At 51.7% G+C, this 18,154-nt stretch overlaps 1 protein-coding gene across 1 annotated transcript in view; it reads right to left on the bottom strand.

Moving 5' to 3' along the window:
* ACSF3 (acyl-CoA synthetase family member 3) overlaps positions 1–18,154 on the bottom strand; it is a gene marked incomplete at its 3' end in the record, with an annotated part of 33,040 nt that overhangs the window by 326 nt on the left and 14,560 nt on the right. Inside the window, exon 5 of the mRNA XM_009583814.1 lies at positions 14,519–14,631. Within this exon, the coding sequence (XP_009582109.1) occupies positions 14,519–14,631 (113 nt within the window). The remainder of the gene's footprint in view (positions 1–14,518; positions 14,632–18,154) is intronic.

Below are 18,154 nucleotides of genomic sequence, written 5' to 3'. Positions count from 1 at the left end.
CCACGGCTTGCTACGCAGCATGGTGGGCGACAAGCAGGACCCATGCTTGCCCTCCCAGCCTTTACCAACCTCCGACGCAGCCTGCCCACCTGCAGGACCTCTTTCCTCAGGTGGAAAGGCTCCCCTAAGCACCTTCAATATTCAAAACCACTGAAAATATACATCCGTGTTATATGAAAACAAGAACTGCCATCCTGGAACGGCAGTCCAGGCAGGCTGACACCTTCCAGCTGCTGGCAAAGGAGAGGAGCGGTCTTGCATGCAAACATGTGATAAATACTCTTGGGAAAGGGATGGTCCTTTCTGACCCCTGGATGGCCTGATGCAGACTGGCTTCTCAAGAGCTCTCTGCACCCTGCTCCCACCGCAGCACCCATCAGCCTCTGCCAGGGTCACGTTCTCCCCCTGGAAACCATTTGGGAAACCCCCCCATCCCCACTCACTGCCCCTGGAGCCTCAGCACGGTCCGGGGAGTGGGATGCTTGGGGGGGGCATCAGCAGAGACAGCGTGTCATGCTTTGCAATCTGCAGGCACCCCGCTCAGGGCACCCACCCGCTCAGGGAGCCCCTCTCCTGTCTCTCTTTGGCAAGACTGCCCTTCCCCACGGCGGAGGCTCTTGGGGGATGGATGAAAGCAGGTCACGGAGCCAGCCTCCTGAAAGACCCACGCATCCCTGACAACTCCGTGTCCCGTCCCCAGAGTGCTGCTGCCCTCCAGGTCTGCGTATCTTGCAGTGACAGCAGCAAGCTGAAAGGGTGAGCGGATGGCTCAACCGTGGAAATAGCAGCCGCAGGGGACACCGGCCACCAGCTGCACCGCTTGGCACTTGCAGCAACCTGTCGCTGGGCTGGCAGCGGTGAAGCCCTGCCCTCCCCGGGGAAGGGAAGCGCGGACCACTGTCCCACAGCAGCTGGGAGATCAGATCCTGCTCTGATGTTGAAGGCACAACCACCACTTGCCCTAGACGTACTAGATTTGCAGTGTCCTCGGGGAAGAGGACTGTCCTCCTGCCCGCCACAGCCGGGCGATGCAGCCGGGAGGGCAGCCGCTGCGAGGCGGGGGGAGGCAGGGGATGACGCGCTCCCGTGACTGTGCCATGCTGCTGTCTGCTCTGTTGATAGATAGAAAACTGCACTTTCCAAAACTGTCAATCTAACACTTTTTTTTTCCTGAGGAGGTGGCAGGAAACACCATCTGATTTGTTCTCGGGGACATGCGGCTCCTTTCAGGCTCACTGGAAGGCAACGGTTGTGGTGACAACTCGGTACCCTGCAAACCTGCACGGGCAGGTTTTCTACGGCAACAACACAAATATCCTGCTGTTACGGAAGCTGAAAAATCGCAGGAAGGTTACAGACTTGCCTGGCATGGCACGGTATCTCATCTCCCCTGCACATACATGGCTCTGTAATTATAAGGATGCAGGCAGGCTAAGAGATGAGACACTCGAGAGGCACGAATGACGCACTGCTCGTCGGACGGTGTTAACCTAAAGTCCTTTGCAGGGAAGATGTGCAAAGCCACTGCTGTGATGGAAGGTCACTGCGAGATGTGCTTGTGCACATTGCTCCATCCCTTTGCAGAGAACATTCCGGTAACGGCAACTCCAAGCCACTTTGTACTTGAGCTGCTGCAACACGGACGAGATACATCGGGGACCCCGAAAGTCAGCAATGCCAGAAACGCAGCCGCAAGGGAAAGCAGTAATAGCAGAACTGGAGTGCCAGGCAGAATCCCAGGGCAGGGTAGGCTTCGTGTCTCTGTGCAGCCTTTGATGGAAACAAAGCTTCTCTAATGGAAAATGCTTAGAAAGCTGCTTTTAAGGCACAATTTTTGTTTTAAGTAATTTCTTCCTGATGTCCCGTGGGGTGACACGGGGCTCTGTGCACATACAGCCCAGGCACTTCTACAGAATCGCCTAAATGCCGCCGTGTGTCCCGGGCTGGGCTGAGCCCCAGAGCCCTGGCTGTGCATCATCTCCACTGCCTGGAAGATGCTGCAGGAGAAAAAGGTCCTTAATGCTGATGACAGGAGTTTCGCTAAGCGATGGCAAGGTGAGGATGGTGCTGGATGAGTTCTCCCCTGGTGATCTGAAAGAGGGAGCCTGAGGACCAGACTATCCACAAGCAGGACAACACAGAGAAACCTGAGATCCAGGAGAGCCCAGGACCAAACCTCCATACCTGCAGCAGCAAAAGGACAAGAGGCACAAAGCCTGCGTCGGCAAGCGTGGCAGGGATGCGGTGGGTGATGCAGAGGGACCAGCAAGGCAGGGCTTCAGTGCTGCTACAGAGGCTGCATGTAGTTTTACGCTATAGCTGTTTCTCCTCACTCCTTTTCCTGCTAGTCCGGCCATGGCACCACAAAACAAGCAACTTCCCTGAGCACCTCAGTGCCCTGGTGTTCCTGGTTCCAGTTTTGCCCATGGGGTAACGCAGCCCTTACAACCCTGCCAGTGACACCTCTTTTCCTGGGGGGCAACTCCACCCCGCTCACCTCCCTCCAAACCCCACTGGATCCCATCCGCCCCATCTCAGCTAAGATAACCGACTATCAGAACTGCCCTCACATTACAGGTGTTTTAATTACTAGTGTGAGCCTCCAAAGTCAATCCCTTTGGCCATCAGGCTGCCTCCAACACCCCCGAAAGGGCTGGGGAGGGGGTGGCGGAGGTAAGGACAGCAAAGACCTGTGAGCAGCTGCCTGAGCTTCACCTACAGATCCTGCCAGATGTTGTCTTCTGCTTGTTGGCGCTGAACACAAGAACGGGTGTAAATTTGGCTATGACAAACGTCTTCAGCCCCAGCCTGCCCTGCACAGGCGTTGCACGGTGCAGCGCCGGATACTGTCCCACCTGCACAACCCGCGCCGTGCCCCGGATCAAAGCAGCAGAGCTGCCCCAGGGACCAATCCTGCACAGTGTTTACCTGCATGCCGCGATGTCTGGTGTGAATCAAGCCTTGAATCAGCTCCAAATTTCTTGTCATATCAACTCAACTTTTGGCAACGACTCAACCCACATCTTATCTCGAGCAGAGCTCCTTGGCAGCAGGCACCTCCCTGTTGTGTAATTTAATGATGTTATGGCTGGCTTGCAAACAGTAAAACAGAAAGGCCGTGACGTTATCTTAATAGGATTTTGCTTGCTGAACTCCGAATGTCACTGGCACTGCTCCCCAGCATAGCAAAGGGGACGCAAACCACCCCAGCGCCAGCAGCTTCTGCTGCTTGCAAACAGCATAAATTAAAATTCAAGGTTCAAGGCATTTATCTCCTACAACCCCTTGCATCTGATCCCTGCTAAAATCCCACATACACCAAGCTAGCTGGCTGCTAACCCACTTTGAAAGCGGGGCTTTTGTGGCAGCAGCGTGGCTACTGTGTTTGTTTCCTTCCTCTGTCAAATCTCAGTGGCACCCATTGCTGATACACTGCATCGTCGTTGCAAGCAGCTGCTGAAAGCATCAGATTGCTAATTGCACAGATATCCTCCTCTCCTAGTGCCATATTTTAATGCACATTTCAACTGCTTTAATGCATTCGAGCAACTTTAACACCCACGCACAGCGTGCCCCCGAAGGTTGCTGTTTGACAGCTTTCTGCTGTAATACCGATTCGGTGAGTTGAGCTGGGCCAGCCGGCATACTAGATAAGATTACATTTTCCACGCATGAAAATAAAAGGTTGTAATAAATCCTTTGAAGGACTAAATCTGGGTGACTATAAAATGCATATTTTCCCTGCTTCCATTTTACCTCTTTATTAGGAGGACGCGAGGGTGGTTTGTAAATAGCTGGGAATCCCCGCTTGGCAAGCGGCCCTGGGATTTGTTCAAAGTGGCCATTTGTTTTCTTGCGGTCTCTGATATACGCTGCCCCGCGCTCCTCCGGGAACTGCGGGAGAGGAGCTTGTAATGGACTTTAATGGAATTAGGGGCTTTTATGGAGGTAGGCTCAGAGCAGCGTGTCTTTCGCTGGGAAGCAGAGGAAGCACTGCAGATTCCTAAGCACAAACATGAGGAAGACACAGAGTGAAAGGTGGAAGGCGAGACTTGGAAGGGGAGGTAATAACTCGTTATTGGGCTGATAGGATCGGGAGGAAGGCAGACAAGCTTTTAGGAAAAAAAAACAAAACACCTTCTTCAGGTTGCAAACAGTAGCTTTCACAGGGACACACTTAACTTCTACCAGACCCCTCCTTCCCCTTGCCCGCCCAAAAAATAATAATCTGAACCTCTTCAGTGCCAAAGGCTGTGGATCAGAGCATCTTCCCTCAGGAGGGACCTTGCAACTCTCGCGCCCCAGAAGCGCGAGGCAGTGCATTTGCAGATGAGTGGTTTGCCGGGATGGGGTGAAGTGGAGCAGAAGGGCAGTGCACGGGCCTGCAGATCTCAAATCATTTTCCTTTTACTCCTCCCTACTTACACTTCTATCCCTGGGTCCCCACTCCCTGTTCCACCCTCCTACCCAGCCACAGCCTGCTTTCCCGACTCCTCCGCAGTCCTCACTCCACGAAGAACCAGCTCCCCACAGCCAAGCCCACTCCTGCAGCTCCCACCACCCCGGGCTCCAGGCAGCCCAGCTTCCTTCACCACCACTGCTGCCAGAGCAGGAGAGAAGAACCCGGGGTGTGCTCGGGGTGGGCACCATCACTGGTGTAACCAGGAAAAGCAAAAGCATTTACATTTGTGGGGAGGAAGGAAATGTTTCTGCAGCCCTGCCTCCCCTGCCACAGACTTACTGTGCTGCTCAGCTTGGAAGTGCTTGGCACTTTTCCCACCTTGTAAATAAGTGATTACTGTGATCAAAATAATTAAGCAACCTAGCCTTTTAAGTGACTAATAGAAGACAATAATTTATACGTGTGAGGTTTATGGAAGTGATGGAGCCCTTTTAGCACTTCTCACAAAGTAGTAACTTTTTTCTTTTTTTTTTTTTTTTAAACATACCACAGCATGGAAAATAATACAACGAAGCCTGAAGAACTGTCCCCCACCTCCCTCCCTGCAGCCCAGGGTCGACCTGCGGAGCATGGATGCCCTGCCATGCTCACCACCACACTGCTGCAGAAGCTTACCTGCCATCAGCGCTTCCAGACACACTCCCTGTCCCTCATGAGACCACTCACTCACCCCTTCAAGATTCTGGTGGCCCTGAGAGCGCTGCAATACAGCAAAGCCTTGCCCCAACACGGCACCCAACAGCTCAGCCCCCACCGACCTGGAGAAAGCACAGGAGCTCCAGGCTTTGCCCAGACCCTGCTTTTCCAGACCAGAAAAGCACGCTACATCCAGGACTGGTGTGGTGGGTGGTGAGGGAGGTGAGGACATCCTCACCTGACTCCTAAAAGGAAGCTGGAGACCAATAATCCGCTCCACAGTGCCTTCTAATCACTGTCACCCTAGGCCATATTTGAATGGATGTCCTAGAGGTGTGAGGCTTGCTAGAGCATTACCAAATTCCCAGGCAATCTGAACTCTCATGCACATTCATAATTAAAAATTCCCTGCTAAGTTGCATGGTTTTGTAAAAGCATTATCGTTCCTCTGAGCTCCGTGTCCTGCAGCATCCTGCAGAAGGCAAGCAGGAGGCAATTTAGACACAGAACAATTTTCCTCCTGCTGGAAAAAGGCAGATTTCTGCTCCTTGGGGACACAATACAGAGAAAGAAAAAAAAAACCCAACCAAAAAACCCCAAGCCCAGACTGTAATCTATGAGGCCACATTTCACATCTGTTTTTGCAATGTTAACTTTTATAAAAGGGCTGGGAATAACACAATCAATTTACTTTTCATTTCAGAGGGTTATAAATTTAAAAGCAAGGCTGGTGCACAGTGGAGCTGGAACACTGAAACTTATTTTCAAAACCCAACCCTCTACTTACAGTAAATGTTGCTCCACTGAAAACAAAAGTGATTGTATATATTTTTAGGCAGTACTGATTTTTAAAAGTTACCAGACTGATTAACTCCAGATGATCCCAGAAGAACCACAGAAAACAACCCAAGTTTGGGAAAGGTCAGTCCTCCTTGCAGTTGTTCCACAGACCCAAAATTTCTTGATCTATATTAATACCATAAATTAGATGTGTAACACTATTCCAGAAATGCCAACAGCTCTCCACGCTGCTGTTCTCATCCCTCTTGTTTGCAGGCTTCAGAAGATGATAAACGAGGCGAGATGTCAGCACATCTTCCCACTCCCTCAGCTCTCTTCATTAGAGGAAGGCTCCTGACGTGCCCTCGCAACGCCCGCTCTGATTTTGCGCTCAGGGGCAGGCAGAGGACCAGGCAAGGATTCAATTAGTGGCCCACCTTCAGTTCGTTTTTCATAACCCTCACTTAAAAGTCGAGGTCAGGGAGGCTGTGATGTGCTGTGACTACAGACGATCGTGCTGCCCGAGAACCTCTAATTGCTTCCTTGTGCTAAGCCGTCCCGCAGCGGCCGGTGCCTCCTCCCTTTGGCTGAAAGCACTCTGGGGCAGGACTGTCCTATTTTCTTCTGGTCTCTGCTTCTGCATCTCCCGCACCACGACCAAGGCTCTTTGGCAAATATCTCCAAGATGGCAACAGCCTCCACAACCTGATGAAGGTCCAAAAACCGTGTCACGGGAGGAGGCAGGTTGAAAGTATAGGGGCTGAACCCACAGCTCCCAAGGACTCAGGTGTGATGTTGCAAATATTGAGTAGAAACAAGCACCAGCGACTGTGTGGGCAGGAGACCTGCTTTCATCCCATGCCTCACAACACCAAACATGAACACCCCAGTCTCCCAGGCTCTTCTGGCACAGGCAAGGATACAGAAAAGGGTTGAAGACCAAAACCAGCCATGATGGGATCAGGGAGGAATCCATCCCTTGTCCCTCATGTTGGGAGAACCAACACTGCCAGCCTGGTGAAGGGGACCAAGGACACATATCCCAAGTCTTCCTCTCCCTACAAGGAGGAATGAAAGCATAAAACTATAATAGAGAGATTAATAGACATTTTGAGGTGCTATGGCAGAGGTTAGCTCAAAGGAAACACTTGTGGAAAGAGGGTTCCTCTTGACAGATGGATTCAATTTGAACGTGCAAGGAAATAGTCTTCTGTGATCAAGGCTGCTCCTGTGATGACAAGGAAAGTTTTCAGCTGAGAAACACAGGGACATGATGCTAACATAATCCCTGCCTCCACTTTTACTACCAGGAAGAAATAAAATACAGCTATGGCCACAAATAAAAAAAAAATCAGAGGACAGGCAGAAAGAAGAAAGGAGATATAAATACATATGAGAATGCAATTACTGACCGAGTTGACTAAGGAATTGGATGTGATCAATGAGAAGCAGCTCAAATGTTTATACAGTAAGGAAAGCAGCCTGGGCAACAAAGTGGAGAAACTTGAGTTACTTGGGCAGGACACAAACCAGGATACTGATGAGATGAGAGAAACATGGTGAAACAGAAATCCTAACTGGAACATACACAACTGCAGCGTCCAACGCTGCGGGGGCTTTGGAAGGAGTTTTTGGAAGAAGCAGAGGCAAATGGAAAATGGGAAAAAATGCAGCACGAGTTTACCAAAGGTGGATCGTGCCAGAAAACCTGAGGACTGATGTTGCAGATAGATAAAAGAAAAACAGCAAATCTAATCCAGGCTGCCTTCAACAACATATTCCTCACGCTGCCTGCCCGGGAGATGGCTATTGATGGGAGAGATCACAGGGTTGAGGGCAAGATTCATGAGGTGGGCAAAGACCCAGGCAGAGAAGATAAAGCCAAAGCATCCTGCGAGACCTAATGGTAGCCAGGCAGGCTCGTCAGCCAGGCAGGCTCGTCAGCCAGCCTTCGGCTCTCCGTAGCTCAACTTGAATTTCACCCCAAGTCCCAAGTAACGGTTCATCCCTGAATGAGCATCCTGGTAAAGGCATCCTACGAGGCTTCAGCACCATATGGCATGTCCTGCACCTACAGCAGCGAGCTGCTTATGGGAGATGGAACTGGGATGCTGGAGGTAAGGTTCACCATCGAGAGACCTGTGAGAAGTACATGAGGATAGGATGCAGCAGGGACAAGAAAACAGATGAAGTGTACCATTGGGAGGAGAGATGTTCTGGAAGCATACGAGCACTGAGGACAAAGAACAAACTGTTTTAGGCTGAGGTCTGATCAGGATAGGAAAGGAACAAATCAGGATGCTTGCCTGGGTCAGCCAGAGACAGGGCCAGGCGGTGACATCCCCACCAGCATGTCCATACCTGTCCATTTTTCGGCTGCCACGTGCCTATCTCTAGCCTCAGGAGCTCCACGCAGGAGAAGAGCCAGGTACATTCGCACCAGCCGTTTCAAAATACCTGGATGGATGAGACGAGCAGACACCACGCAAGAGGTGCACATGCACATCCAGGTCCATGTGGGACCTGGCCCAGAGAGGTGCCAAGTACCCAAGTCCACACCACCCATCGGCAGCAGCCACGGAGGTGCCTAGACCTTGGAGAAAGCCTCCAAGACAACCCCGGCAGCTCAGTGATGACTGAGCACCTCCCCACCGGTTCTCCAGAGATCTGGGATGAACGCAAGTGAGGTGGAGCCACTCCTGGTCCCCTCCACAGGGGCATCAACGGCCACGACCTCCGGCCTTAACAAAGGGTGATGGTGCCAGCTGCCCCCAATGCCCGCAGCCCCGCAGAGGTGCTGGCAACCAGCAGCAAGCTGCTAGCAGATGGCAGAGACGCAGGGGGCACAGGGAGGAGGGGCCAGGAGATGCTGGTGGCTTTTGGGAGGGATGGCCGCAGCCGAGCCGGTTCCTGTCCAGGACGACAGCTTGCATATGGATAAACAACGAGATAATTACAACCTTTGGAGGGGGAGAAAAGCCCATGGCTGCAGCGTCCTCCTGCTGCCAGCTCCTGCAACCCATACGTCCCGCATGGCTCCCTTCGCAGCCTCATCATGAGAAAATTACTCGCCATAAAAGCCCTGGCTAGAGCACTGCATTAGATACAGCTGTGAAACCATTTATCTATTGATAGACCCCTATTGTCAGGGACTGGGGTTTGGGCTTTCTTGTGAGCAAGCAATTTGGAAAAGGAAAAAAAAAAATCCAACAAAAATGACAACCCAAAAAACCTACCAACCAACAAACAAACAAATAAAGAAGGAGAGAGACAATACCCGACAGCTCGCAGGGTTTCCAGGCCTCTGCCAGCTGGGAAGCTAAGCGTATGAAATATGCATCGCACTGAACAAAGCAAACTGAAACGTTCGGCGCTGGAAAGCTGTAACCCTTTCCTGTGCGCCGGAGCCAGGCATGGAGAGAGCGAGATCCCTGGGCTGCCAAAAAGTTAAGGGGAAAAAAAAAAGCAGGAGAAAAAGCATCCGGGGCCGTGGGTAAGGAGGAGCGCTGACAGCTTCCCCTACATCAACACCCAGGCTCTTTGGGTAAAGAGCCTGATCCTATAGGATCAGATGAGCTCAACAGGCAGCTGCTTAATACAGGTTAAATGTTTAGGAACCGCTTCGGACGTGAGCGGCTACAGGAGCAATAGCTGGGATGGCTCAAAGCAGGGAAAGCTGCTGCCGTCCCCAGACATCCACTTCCACACCTCTGCTCCCCAGGGATGTATCGGAGGAGGAGCACTTCTCCAAGCCCTCAAAGGACAGCATCTCTCCAGGGGACCACGCTCCGCACCACCACGCTCCTGCGCAGGGAGGAGGTGGGGGACACTGTGTCAGGGTGCAGGCGGGGAGTGCCGCCCTCCTGCCCACGCTGCCCCACCATGGGTTGCAGAGCATCCTTGGCTGGGAACAGACTGTGCAGCGACTGTGTCAGGCTGGAGCACATCGTTTTGGTGTTGGCAGCGATGGTGCAGCTTCATCCTGCTGCCTGTCAGCCAAGGGGAAACATAAAGCCAAGCCTGGGCAGTGAAGAGGACAAGGGAGAAAGCAGCGCAGGGCACGACCAACAGCTTGATTGCATGTGACTCCGTGTCAGCTCAGGAAACCAGCTCACAGCCCAAGGTGCAGCAATAATAGCAAGGAAGTGGCACAAGAACCAGCTAGAAAACCTGAGCAAACTGCATGCAATGGAGCACAAGGCTCATGAGAGCTGCAAAGAGATCAGTGGGCTGGAGCACGTGCATGAAAGGAATCCAGCACTCTAATCAAGGGATGGGAGAAAATGAAGGGAAGAACAGAGATCCAGCAAACTTTCAGCTAAGTAGATTATTGATCTTCACAGTGTGCCAGAAACCAGCTTTGCAAATTACAGCGGTCCTCTGCTGCAAGCTCAGGCAGTTACCGGATGGCAAAGCAGAAACGCTCCCCACCTCCCCGCTCCCGCCACCCACACACCTTCCTCTGCCACTGCCATGATGCCACCGAGCTCCTGTTTGCATCTCACCACGGTAGGACGCACAAGCATGTCCAAAGGGTGACAACGTGAAAGGAAACGGCACGATCCCCCAGCATCTAACGGGAGAGACAGTGTTAGTGGGGAAGAAACAGCTCAGAGAAAGTCTGTTGTCTTCTGTTGTGGGGAGGCAGCAGAAGGCAGAAACCTCAGCCCAACGCGAGCGGGGAAGGCGGTGACCTTGCGAGGCTCCGTACAGCTAAGCAAATAATTTCCTTGGCAAAGGCAGGCGCTCTTTTTGCTCGCAGTCAGGAGGGTTTCTGCACAGTGGAGCCAAGGTGTGAACGCCTCGCAGATTGCCCTGACAACGCGCCTAACCCCCGGCACAAAGATCACCTGCTTGCAGGAGCCGAGAAGTTGGTGAGAAGAGACAGCTTGGAGTCCAGCTCCTACCGGGGTGCTCAGTATCCCACCAGATCTGCCCCACGGCACGGCTGCCCCACGGCACTGCCCCATGCCCCCGCCGCGGCCGGCTCCAGCTTGGCACTTCCATTATTATCGGTGCAGCGGCACAGACGTGCACCGTGCTTTCCGTGTACGGAGAGGTCCCTGCCCTGAAAGTCGTATCATGGAAGCAGACGGCAGGCGCTCCCTGTGCTGGCCTGGCTGCCGGGAGGTGTTTATTTCCAGCAATCCATTATGTGACATTTGGTAATTTTTCATAGTGTCAATGCCAAACCAGAGAGAAATGCCTGGAGCAGGGATGGGGCTGGGGATGCTCGTATCAAACCCGGGCAGTGCGGGTACTGGGAGGGCTGCGTGCCTCCTGCCACCGGCCCCACCACCACCGTCCTTCCACCGGGACCCCTCTGCCTTTGCTGGCTCCACACCACAGACCTCCCAGCCCTCAATCAACCAATGTGCTGTAAGCCTCAGAGCCCTCCTGTGAGGGAGGTGAGGAAATACGTGTTTATCCCTTCTCGTAAGACACAAGGAAAAAGCCACGCCAGGGTCGTCTGGTGGCGCAGACAGGGAAGGTGACACCAACCAGGTCTTCTCACCCAGGGACAGCCCCTCTGCCATGGAGGAGCTGATTTTAAACAAAGCCAGGCCTTTCTTTGACTGGTGGAGCGTGATGAGCACTCGGACTGTCAGATCCTCCTTGTTTTAAATAAATTCCACTGACGTACTCTCTTCTGACATAAATTATTAACCAAGCATGATGCACACAGTGTGCCAGCAGCATCATCTCAGGGCAGGAACAGGCAGCAGGTCAGGCTTTCTGCCTGCGACCGCAGGTGTGAAGCAGTTAAATTACACCGTCGCTGGGAGAAGAGGTGTGCCAGCACCGCTGCCACCTGCCACGGTGCGGCCACGCAATGGAAAGTCACACTCCGGAAAGTCACACTCCGTACCCAGGCCATATAAAAACCAAACTTCTGGCATCTCCATGCATCCATCTGTGCCAAGACACACAGAGTGGGGACCATTTTTCCCACCTTGCCATGGCCCTTCCGACAGTCCCAGGGACAGAGGCAGCCGGCTCCGTTCTGCTCCTGGAAATGCTCTGGATGTCCTGGAGGTACCCAGGCAGCCACTGTCTCCTAGGGCGGCCCAAAGCAGATAGGACCATTTGTCTCCCTTCAGCCTGAAGAAACTCCCAGTTAAAGCTGGGACAAGGGGCAAGGTGGGACAAGGGGACAGCCTTTCAGAGAGGGACCAACCCATCAGCCAACACCGAGAAGCAAACTCTATCACCTCACATCACCCTCCCCAGCTGATGTCTTGAGAATTCACCAGAACACTCAAAAAACCCCCAAGGGAGAGCCTGACGGAAAGCCAACCATCAGCAAGGGGCGCGGGGCCAACGCCAGCGCTGGTGGGAGCTCCTGGGAGCACTGTGAGACATCAGTATGGACCTCAGCCACCCGCGCTGGGGGCTGAAGGGTGTATGTGAGGAACAGCTGGGATAAAAGGGCAATTCCTCTGCCCCAAATATAAACTCAAGCAGCCTGAAGCCAGAGAAAAGAGAAGTTGTGTGAGTCTCAGCTCTCTGAAGCTCTGGGGGATGGTGGGCTTCCAGCACCAGACACAGGTCACCTGGGCTCCCCTTCTTCTCCAGTCACTCAATATAACCAGAAGGAAAGGGAAGGAGTATTGAGCAGAAGAAAAACATTACATATTTTTTCCTCTCATAATTCAGAAGAACAGCGTCCACATTTCATCCTGGAAGTAGCTGCACTTTGGGGATTCTTGTGTCTGAGACCTAATTTGTAAAGCGCCTAGGGATCCCTTAGGGTAAAAAAAGCATTATAGGATTATTATTAAAATGGACACATTATATTTCATGTCTCAGTTCCACACAAGTGGAAAAAAAAGGCCAAGATCTAACTCCAGGATGAGGGGACAAAACCGTGAAACATAACACTCATCCAGTGAACTGATAAGAACGGGATGCAGCTTCCTACGTGCCGAGTGCTGCACTGGAGCGGCCGCTCCAGGTCTCCTGCTTTGCCCACTGCCCAGCCACACAAGAGTAGTGACATAAAGAGCAGAAAACCTTTTTTTTAAATAAAAGCCACAATCCCTGGCCAGAGTGCTCCCTCTCAGCTCTCCCCTGGGCTCGTTTTGCACGATTGGGGTGGGATCCAGCAACCTGTTACGGCCTCAGAACGCAGAACACAACCTGCTACAGCCTGGCCACAACCCACATGCGGGGCTGCCCGTGGTCCCACTGGCTCCTCCAGCTGCCAGCACAGATAATCTAGAGAAAAAAAGGCTTTCTCGAGCCTTTCACCCGTACTTACACCAGCAGTGTCTCTGGTACAGCCTGCCACAGACCGGGAAGCTCCTTTCGAACCCTTGGCATGTACATGGCTAGATGAGAAGCTATTTCCCCAGAGGAACGAGTGAAGCCATCTATTTCAGGTTGGATCTCATGCCTGCCTGTCTCCCACCCACACCGCACACGACTGCTGGCGTAATTTCTCTTGCACGTACAGCATCTATCTACTCAGCCGAGCCCGTACATCACCTGGCTATTGATCTGCCATAGGCGACGTGACCTGCACCCATGGCTAGATGAGAAGCTATTTCCCCAGAGGAACGAGTGAAGCCATCTATTTCAGGTTGGATCTCATGCCTGCCTGTCTCCCACCCACACCGCACACGACTGCTGGCGTAATTTCTCTTGCACGTACAGCATCTATCTACTCAGCCGAGCCCGTACATCACCTGGCTATTGATCTGCCATAGGCGACGTGACCTGCACCCACAATGAGGGTGCAAAGGAGATGTGGCAGGATAGGAATGCAGACTCTGGTTAGCTGTTTCTGTGGGGAGAGAAAGGGGCTGAGGCAGCAGGACACCCTGGACCTCGGGCTGGGGGCTACTTCTGCAGCGGGCAACACACAGCACCCCAAGGTGGGAGAAGCTCATGGGGAAAGGGGCCCAACCGCTTCACCATCAAGGATATCTGACTTCTGAGATACCAGAATGGCTGATGCAGATATCACTTGGCAGTTGGAGCTCGGCATGGAGCTGGACTTTCATGGAAACCTGATGGGTTTCCCCCTGTGCCGTTTTGAAATGAATGCAACCCCCAAGGCCACCAGTCCCGCCCTTCCAATTCTTACTGCTAAAATCCTGATCAAACCCAGTGAAATAAACACATACCCCATTTCTAGATTTTCCAGCACTCATCCTCTCCTCCAGACTATTTGGTGACTCTTTAGACAGAGTAGTGTCCATCTGAATTCCTGTCAATGCCTTGTTCTTACCTTCTGCAGTAGACTTCAATTTTTTGAGCTGGCTTTCAAAGGCCGGGCATTGCTTAACCCATCATCTTCCTCTGGGCCATCAACAGTTCAGCAGACACAATATCATCTTCTTATACCATAACCCATAGCCCTTATACCATAGCCTTTCCCTCCCACCCCCATGCAGGGGGTGTTCTCTCTCAGATGTTGTTCTCTGCAGGCAAGGACAACACTTGTGTGGTCCACAAAGTACCACGGCTAGAGTAAGCCATAAATGAACACAAGAAAGAGAAAACTCTAAATAGAATCACTGAGTTCCTGGGAATAACAGCAGAGCAAGCCTCAATCCTTGGGGCTTCAAAGGGCTGGGGAGAAGAGAACTTTTCATGAGACAAAGTGAAGCAGCAGAGAACATGGCTGAGCACTACCTGTGTGTTGTCTTCGTCTCCCTGAGCATGGATGGTGTAGGAACGACCACCGTTTTTCAAGGTCTCAGTGGCAATGCGCACTTCCACCCCTGGAAGTGGGGTACCCACAGAACCTGCAAAGGAAAACAAGACTGAAACAGTGGACAGCCTCTGGGAAACAACAAAATCAAAGATGCAAAAGAGCAGCTGCTCGTCTATCAATGGCATCTGCAGACTGTGCTGGCACTAAAGAACTTCCTAGCAGGGGGTTACCCTTCAGGAAGGCTTCGATCACCTCGTATGTCTGCAAGCAAATGTCACTGCAGTGCAATACGCCGTTGTTCGCTGAGCAGGCAGTGTTGGAAACGCCTAGGAAAACAAATGTGTCTCCAGCCCTGAACAGTCTCTCTTGGCCAGTCTTTGAAGACATCAGCACAGCTTCGTAGCTCAGTAATGAAGCTGTCTTTTTTAAAAAAAAAAAAAAAAAAGCACCATGAAACCTACACAAAGATGTGAAAAGAAAGAGCACGATGATTACAGTGGCTCGCTGCTTCTCTATAGCCTGGGCCTGACAGAAAAGGCAAAGGCTTAACACTGTATAGAATTGCAAGGGATTACCTCAGTTTTATGAGACATCAATACACTGTATATAAAACATCATAGGAGAAAAGCAGAGATCAAAACCACACCGTTCTTCCGCAGGTTTCAATTTTCAGAGCCAGGGAACGTGACACAGTGTCACAAACGACTACTATTAAGCTCCAAGATGGTCCTGCGACCCAGAGCTCCCCAACCTGCAGCATTCCCACCCCTTGGTTTAGTGCATGCTCTTCTTGGTGAGCATCTGAAAGCACAGAAGAAAGGGCAGCTTTGTTCCTGCGACCTCTGTCTGATGAGGGACTCCAGGCTCAGCAGCAACCAGGAGTTGTGGGCATCTGCTGGCTCAGCAGGTTTCGCTCTGCATCTCAATGGCACAAGACGGCTCTCATTGCAAGATAAAGCCCGTGACTTTCATGCCCTGCAAGCCAGGAACACTGAGCATGCAAACCTGCACAGGGTGCAGAGGGACATCAGCACAGAGCAACTTGTGGCTCAGGAGGACTGGACAGGTCAAGGCTTAAATTGGTAAGTCTATTCTTTATTTTAAGAGATGATTTTTTTTTTTCCCCCCGGGGAGTCTCCAGTTGGTGGGGCTTTCTAGCTCTGCTGGTCAGGCAGCAGGATCAGCCCAACATTGGAAAGTCCTTAGAGCAGGGTGTGCAGGACCTGGAGCCCAGTGTTGTCTTCTCCTTGTCGTCTGTATTTCAGGCATTTGGGTTCAAGTGGCATTTTCCCTATCCTAGTCTCGTTCTCCTGTTCAAGTCCTGGAGATCCGATATCTGTGACATCATGATTTTGTTTGCTACATTGGTCAGTTGCCATGGAAATCGATATGTCGTCGTAGCCCAGATTTATGGCATCCCTGCAGGATCAGCTAAGAGCAGATGGGCTATGAAGGAGTGAGATTTTATTGCAGCGAAACTACCCGAACAATTAGCAAATCTGGCAAGAAATAAACAGAAAGCGACGTGGCAGTTCTGTGATGTGTGTCTGTTCAGCCTGAAATCGCCTTCGGCATTCAGGTCACCAACACGCAGCCAGGTCCTTCTCTTACCAGAAGCATCACTTGGGCTGCTCTCATCTGATGGCCAGACGCTGCCAGGAGTTGCAGCAGGGTAAGGAGGGAGAAGCATGTGCCAGGAGAAGTCACCAGAAGTGCCTTGAGGTGCCATGTAGAGGTATTTATGTATTTTAAACAGTCTGGTAGCTGCCATGGTAGACTCCAGGAGGACTCAGAAAGCAAATTACAAGTCATGGAGAACACGCCAAATGTTTGCACATCAAGCTTGATTGAAGCCACCTTCTAGACTTCTATGGGAACATCTTCTCCAGTGTGAAAAACGCCTTGTGCGAACAGCCTCCGACCTGCCTGCGAGGCGTGGCAAGGGACCGCAGGCAGACACTGCAAAGTCAGTCTTGCAAAGCCTATGGAGGGAGCAGTAACCAGTGCAACGAACTGCCACGGGCTCTCAGATTTGCCGTCTCTGGAAGCCTTCAAACCAAGATCAGATGGATGCCTTCCTGGAAGATGCTTCTTCCCTGTATGCAAGCTACCGACCTCAATGCAGAAATATAATGGACTGATTCATGGGCAGCAGGACTAAATGGTTAGTGCCCACTTCTAGTCTCAGTCTTTGAGAATGAAATACCAAAGATCAGCACAGTGCTGTCAAACAAATCTGAAGACACAGAGAAGGCAACATGTTTCAGATCACCATGACAAATTATTTCCTACTTGGCTAAAGTAAAACAAACATGTAAAATAAGTCCCTTGCGCGGAGCTGTTTCCTTACATTCGGTCTGGAAAAGGCTTTCTGGTATTTAGGAAAAATGACAAACTTGGAAATCAACATCTGTAAAGGCTGAAAATGCTCACAATGTTGATTAGAGCTACACAAACCTGACAGTATTAATAAAATTTCTGCAAAGACAACGACTAGAGCTTCTCAGGCCCATCTGCTGTGTCAAGATACGCGCCATGCCGACTCCAACAGGTCAGCGCAAGGTTGAGCCCATTCCCAAAGGAACAGCACCAGAGGTCCTGGCTTCACCGAGATCGCAATCGGGCGTGATCAGAAGGGGGTCAACACTCAGCACTGGCTTCCTTTTGTCCCCAGCCATAATCCCAAGGGGAAACTGGGGAGAAATCCCTGCTCCTTCCCCTCTTGCTCCCTCCCAGCTCTCTCCAATTTGCAGACTCCTGAATGTTAAGAAATGCTGGCAACATGCCCGTGGTGTCAGCTCAGCCGGCATCAGCCGGGCTGCAGTCAGGAAGGAGTGACACTATTATTCTTTCACCGGTTCTCCTCTCTTTAAAAAAGTTGTCAGCTCTTCCCAGATAAATTTAATTGGCCCTGCGGTCTGTGTCCTTCGGTATCTGGGGACCTCGATGCTGTTATGTGCGGTGGTGTCCTGGGAGAATTGAAACAGGCCAACGATAAGGCACTCAACGATCTCACTGTCAACAATACACGGAGTCCCCGCTGTAGGAGCTATTAGCCGCCTCTGATCTAAACCTCCAATTAAAGTGGTGATTAGGCCCAGTGAGGCATTCTCCATCCATGAATTATTCATCTCCCTTCACAGTAACAGCACCAGGGGGATTAGAATGAGAGCTGGTGAAAACAGAGGCATTTTAAGCAGGGTTTTAACCATATACAAGCAAACATTTATCTTTCAAATCTTTCATCTTTTCTTCTTCCGGAAATTAAAGCCCACCCCTGCCCCTTCAGACCTGTGCTGCGGGTGGAGAGCGGTGCCACACTACCAGAGACACTGGTGGTGACACGGGTGACATGGACTCGACCCTTCCCCAGCCACACCAAGAGGGTGAAAGCGGGTGAGGGAAGCCCCAGCACCTCTCCTCAGAGGCTCATGAAGCAGCAGAGAACGATGTGTGCTGCTTCCACTCCAGGAGAAGTCCCCTGACAAGTGTGAGGATCCCTGGACTTAACCACAGGGTAAAGTGCCACACTTGCGGCGCTCCTTTTTCAAAATAAAGCGAGTAATCGCTTTGGCCAGCACATGGGTCTGTGGTCACCACTGCCCAGCATCTGT

Source organism: Fulmarus glacialis, unplaced genomic scaffold (assembly GCF_000690835.1).
Source record: "Fulmarus glacialis isolate BGI_N327 unplaced genomic scaffold, ASM69083v1 scaffold23348, whole genome shotgun sequence".
Lineage (NCBI taxonomy): Eukaryota > Metazoa > Chordata > Aves > Procellariiformes > Procellariidae > Fulmarus > Fulmarus glacialis.
The sequence above is the reverse complement of the archived record's forward strand: the minus strand, read 5'-3'. Positions and strand labels throughout refer to the sequence as shown.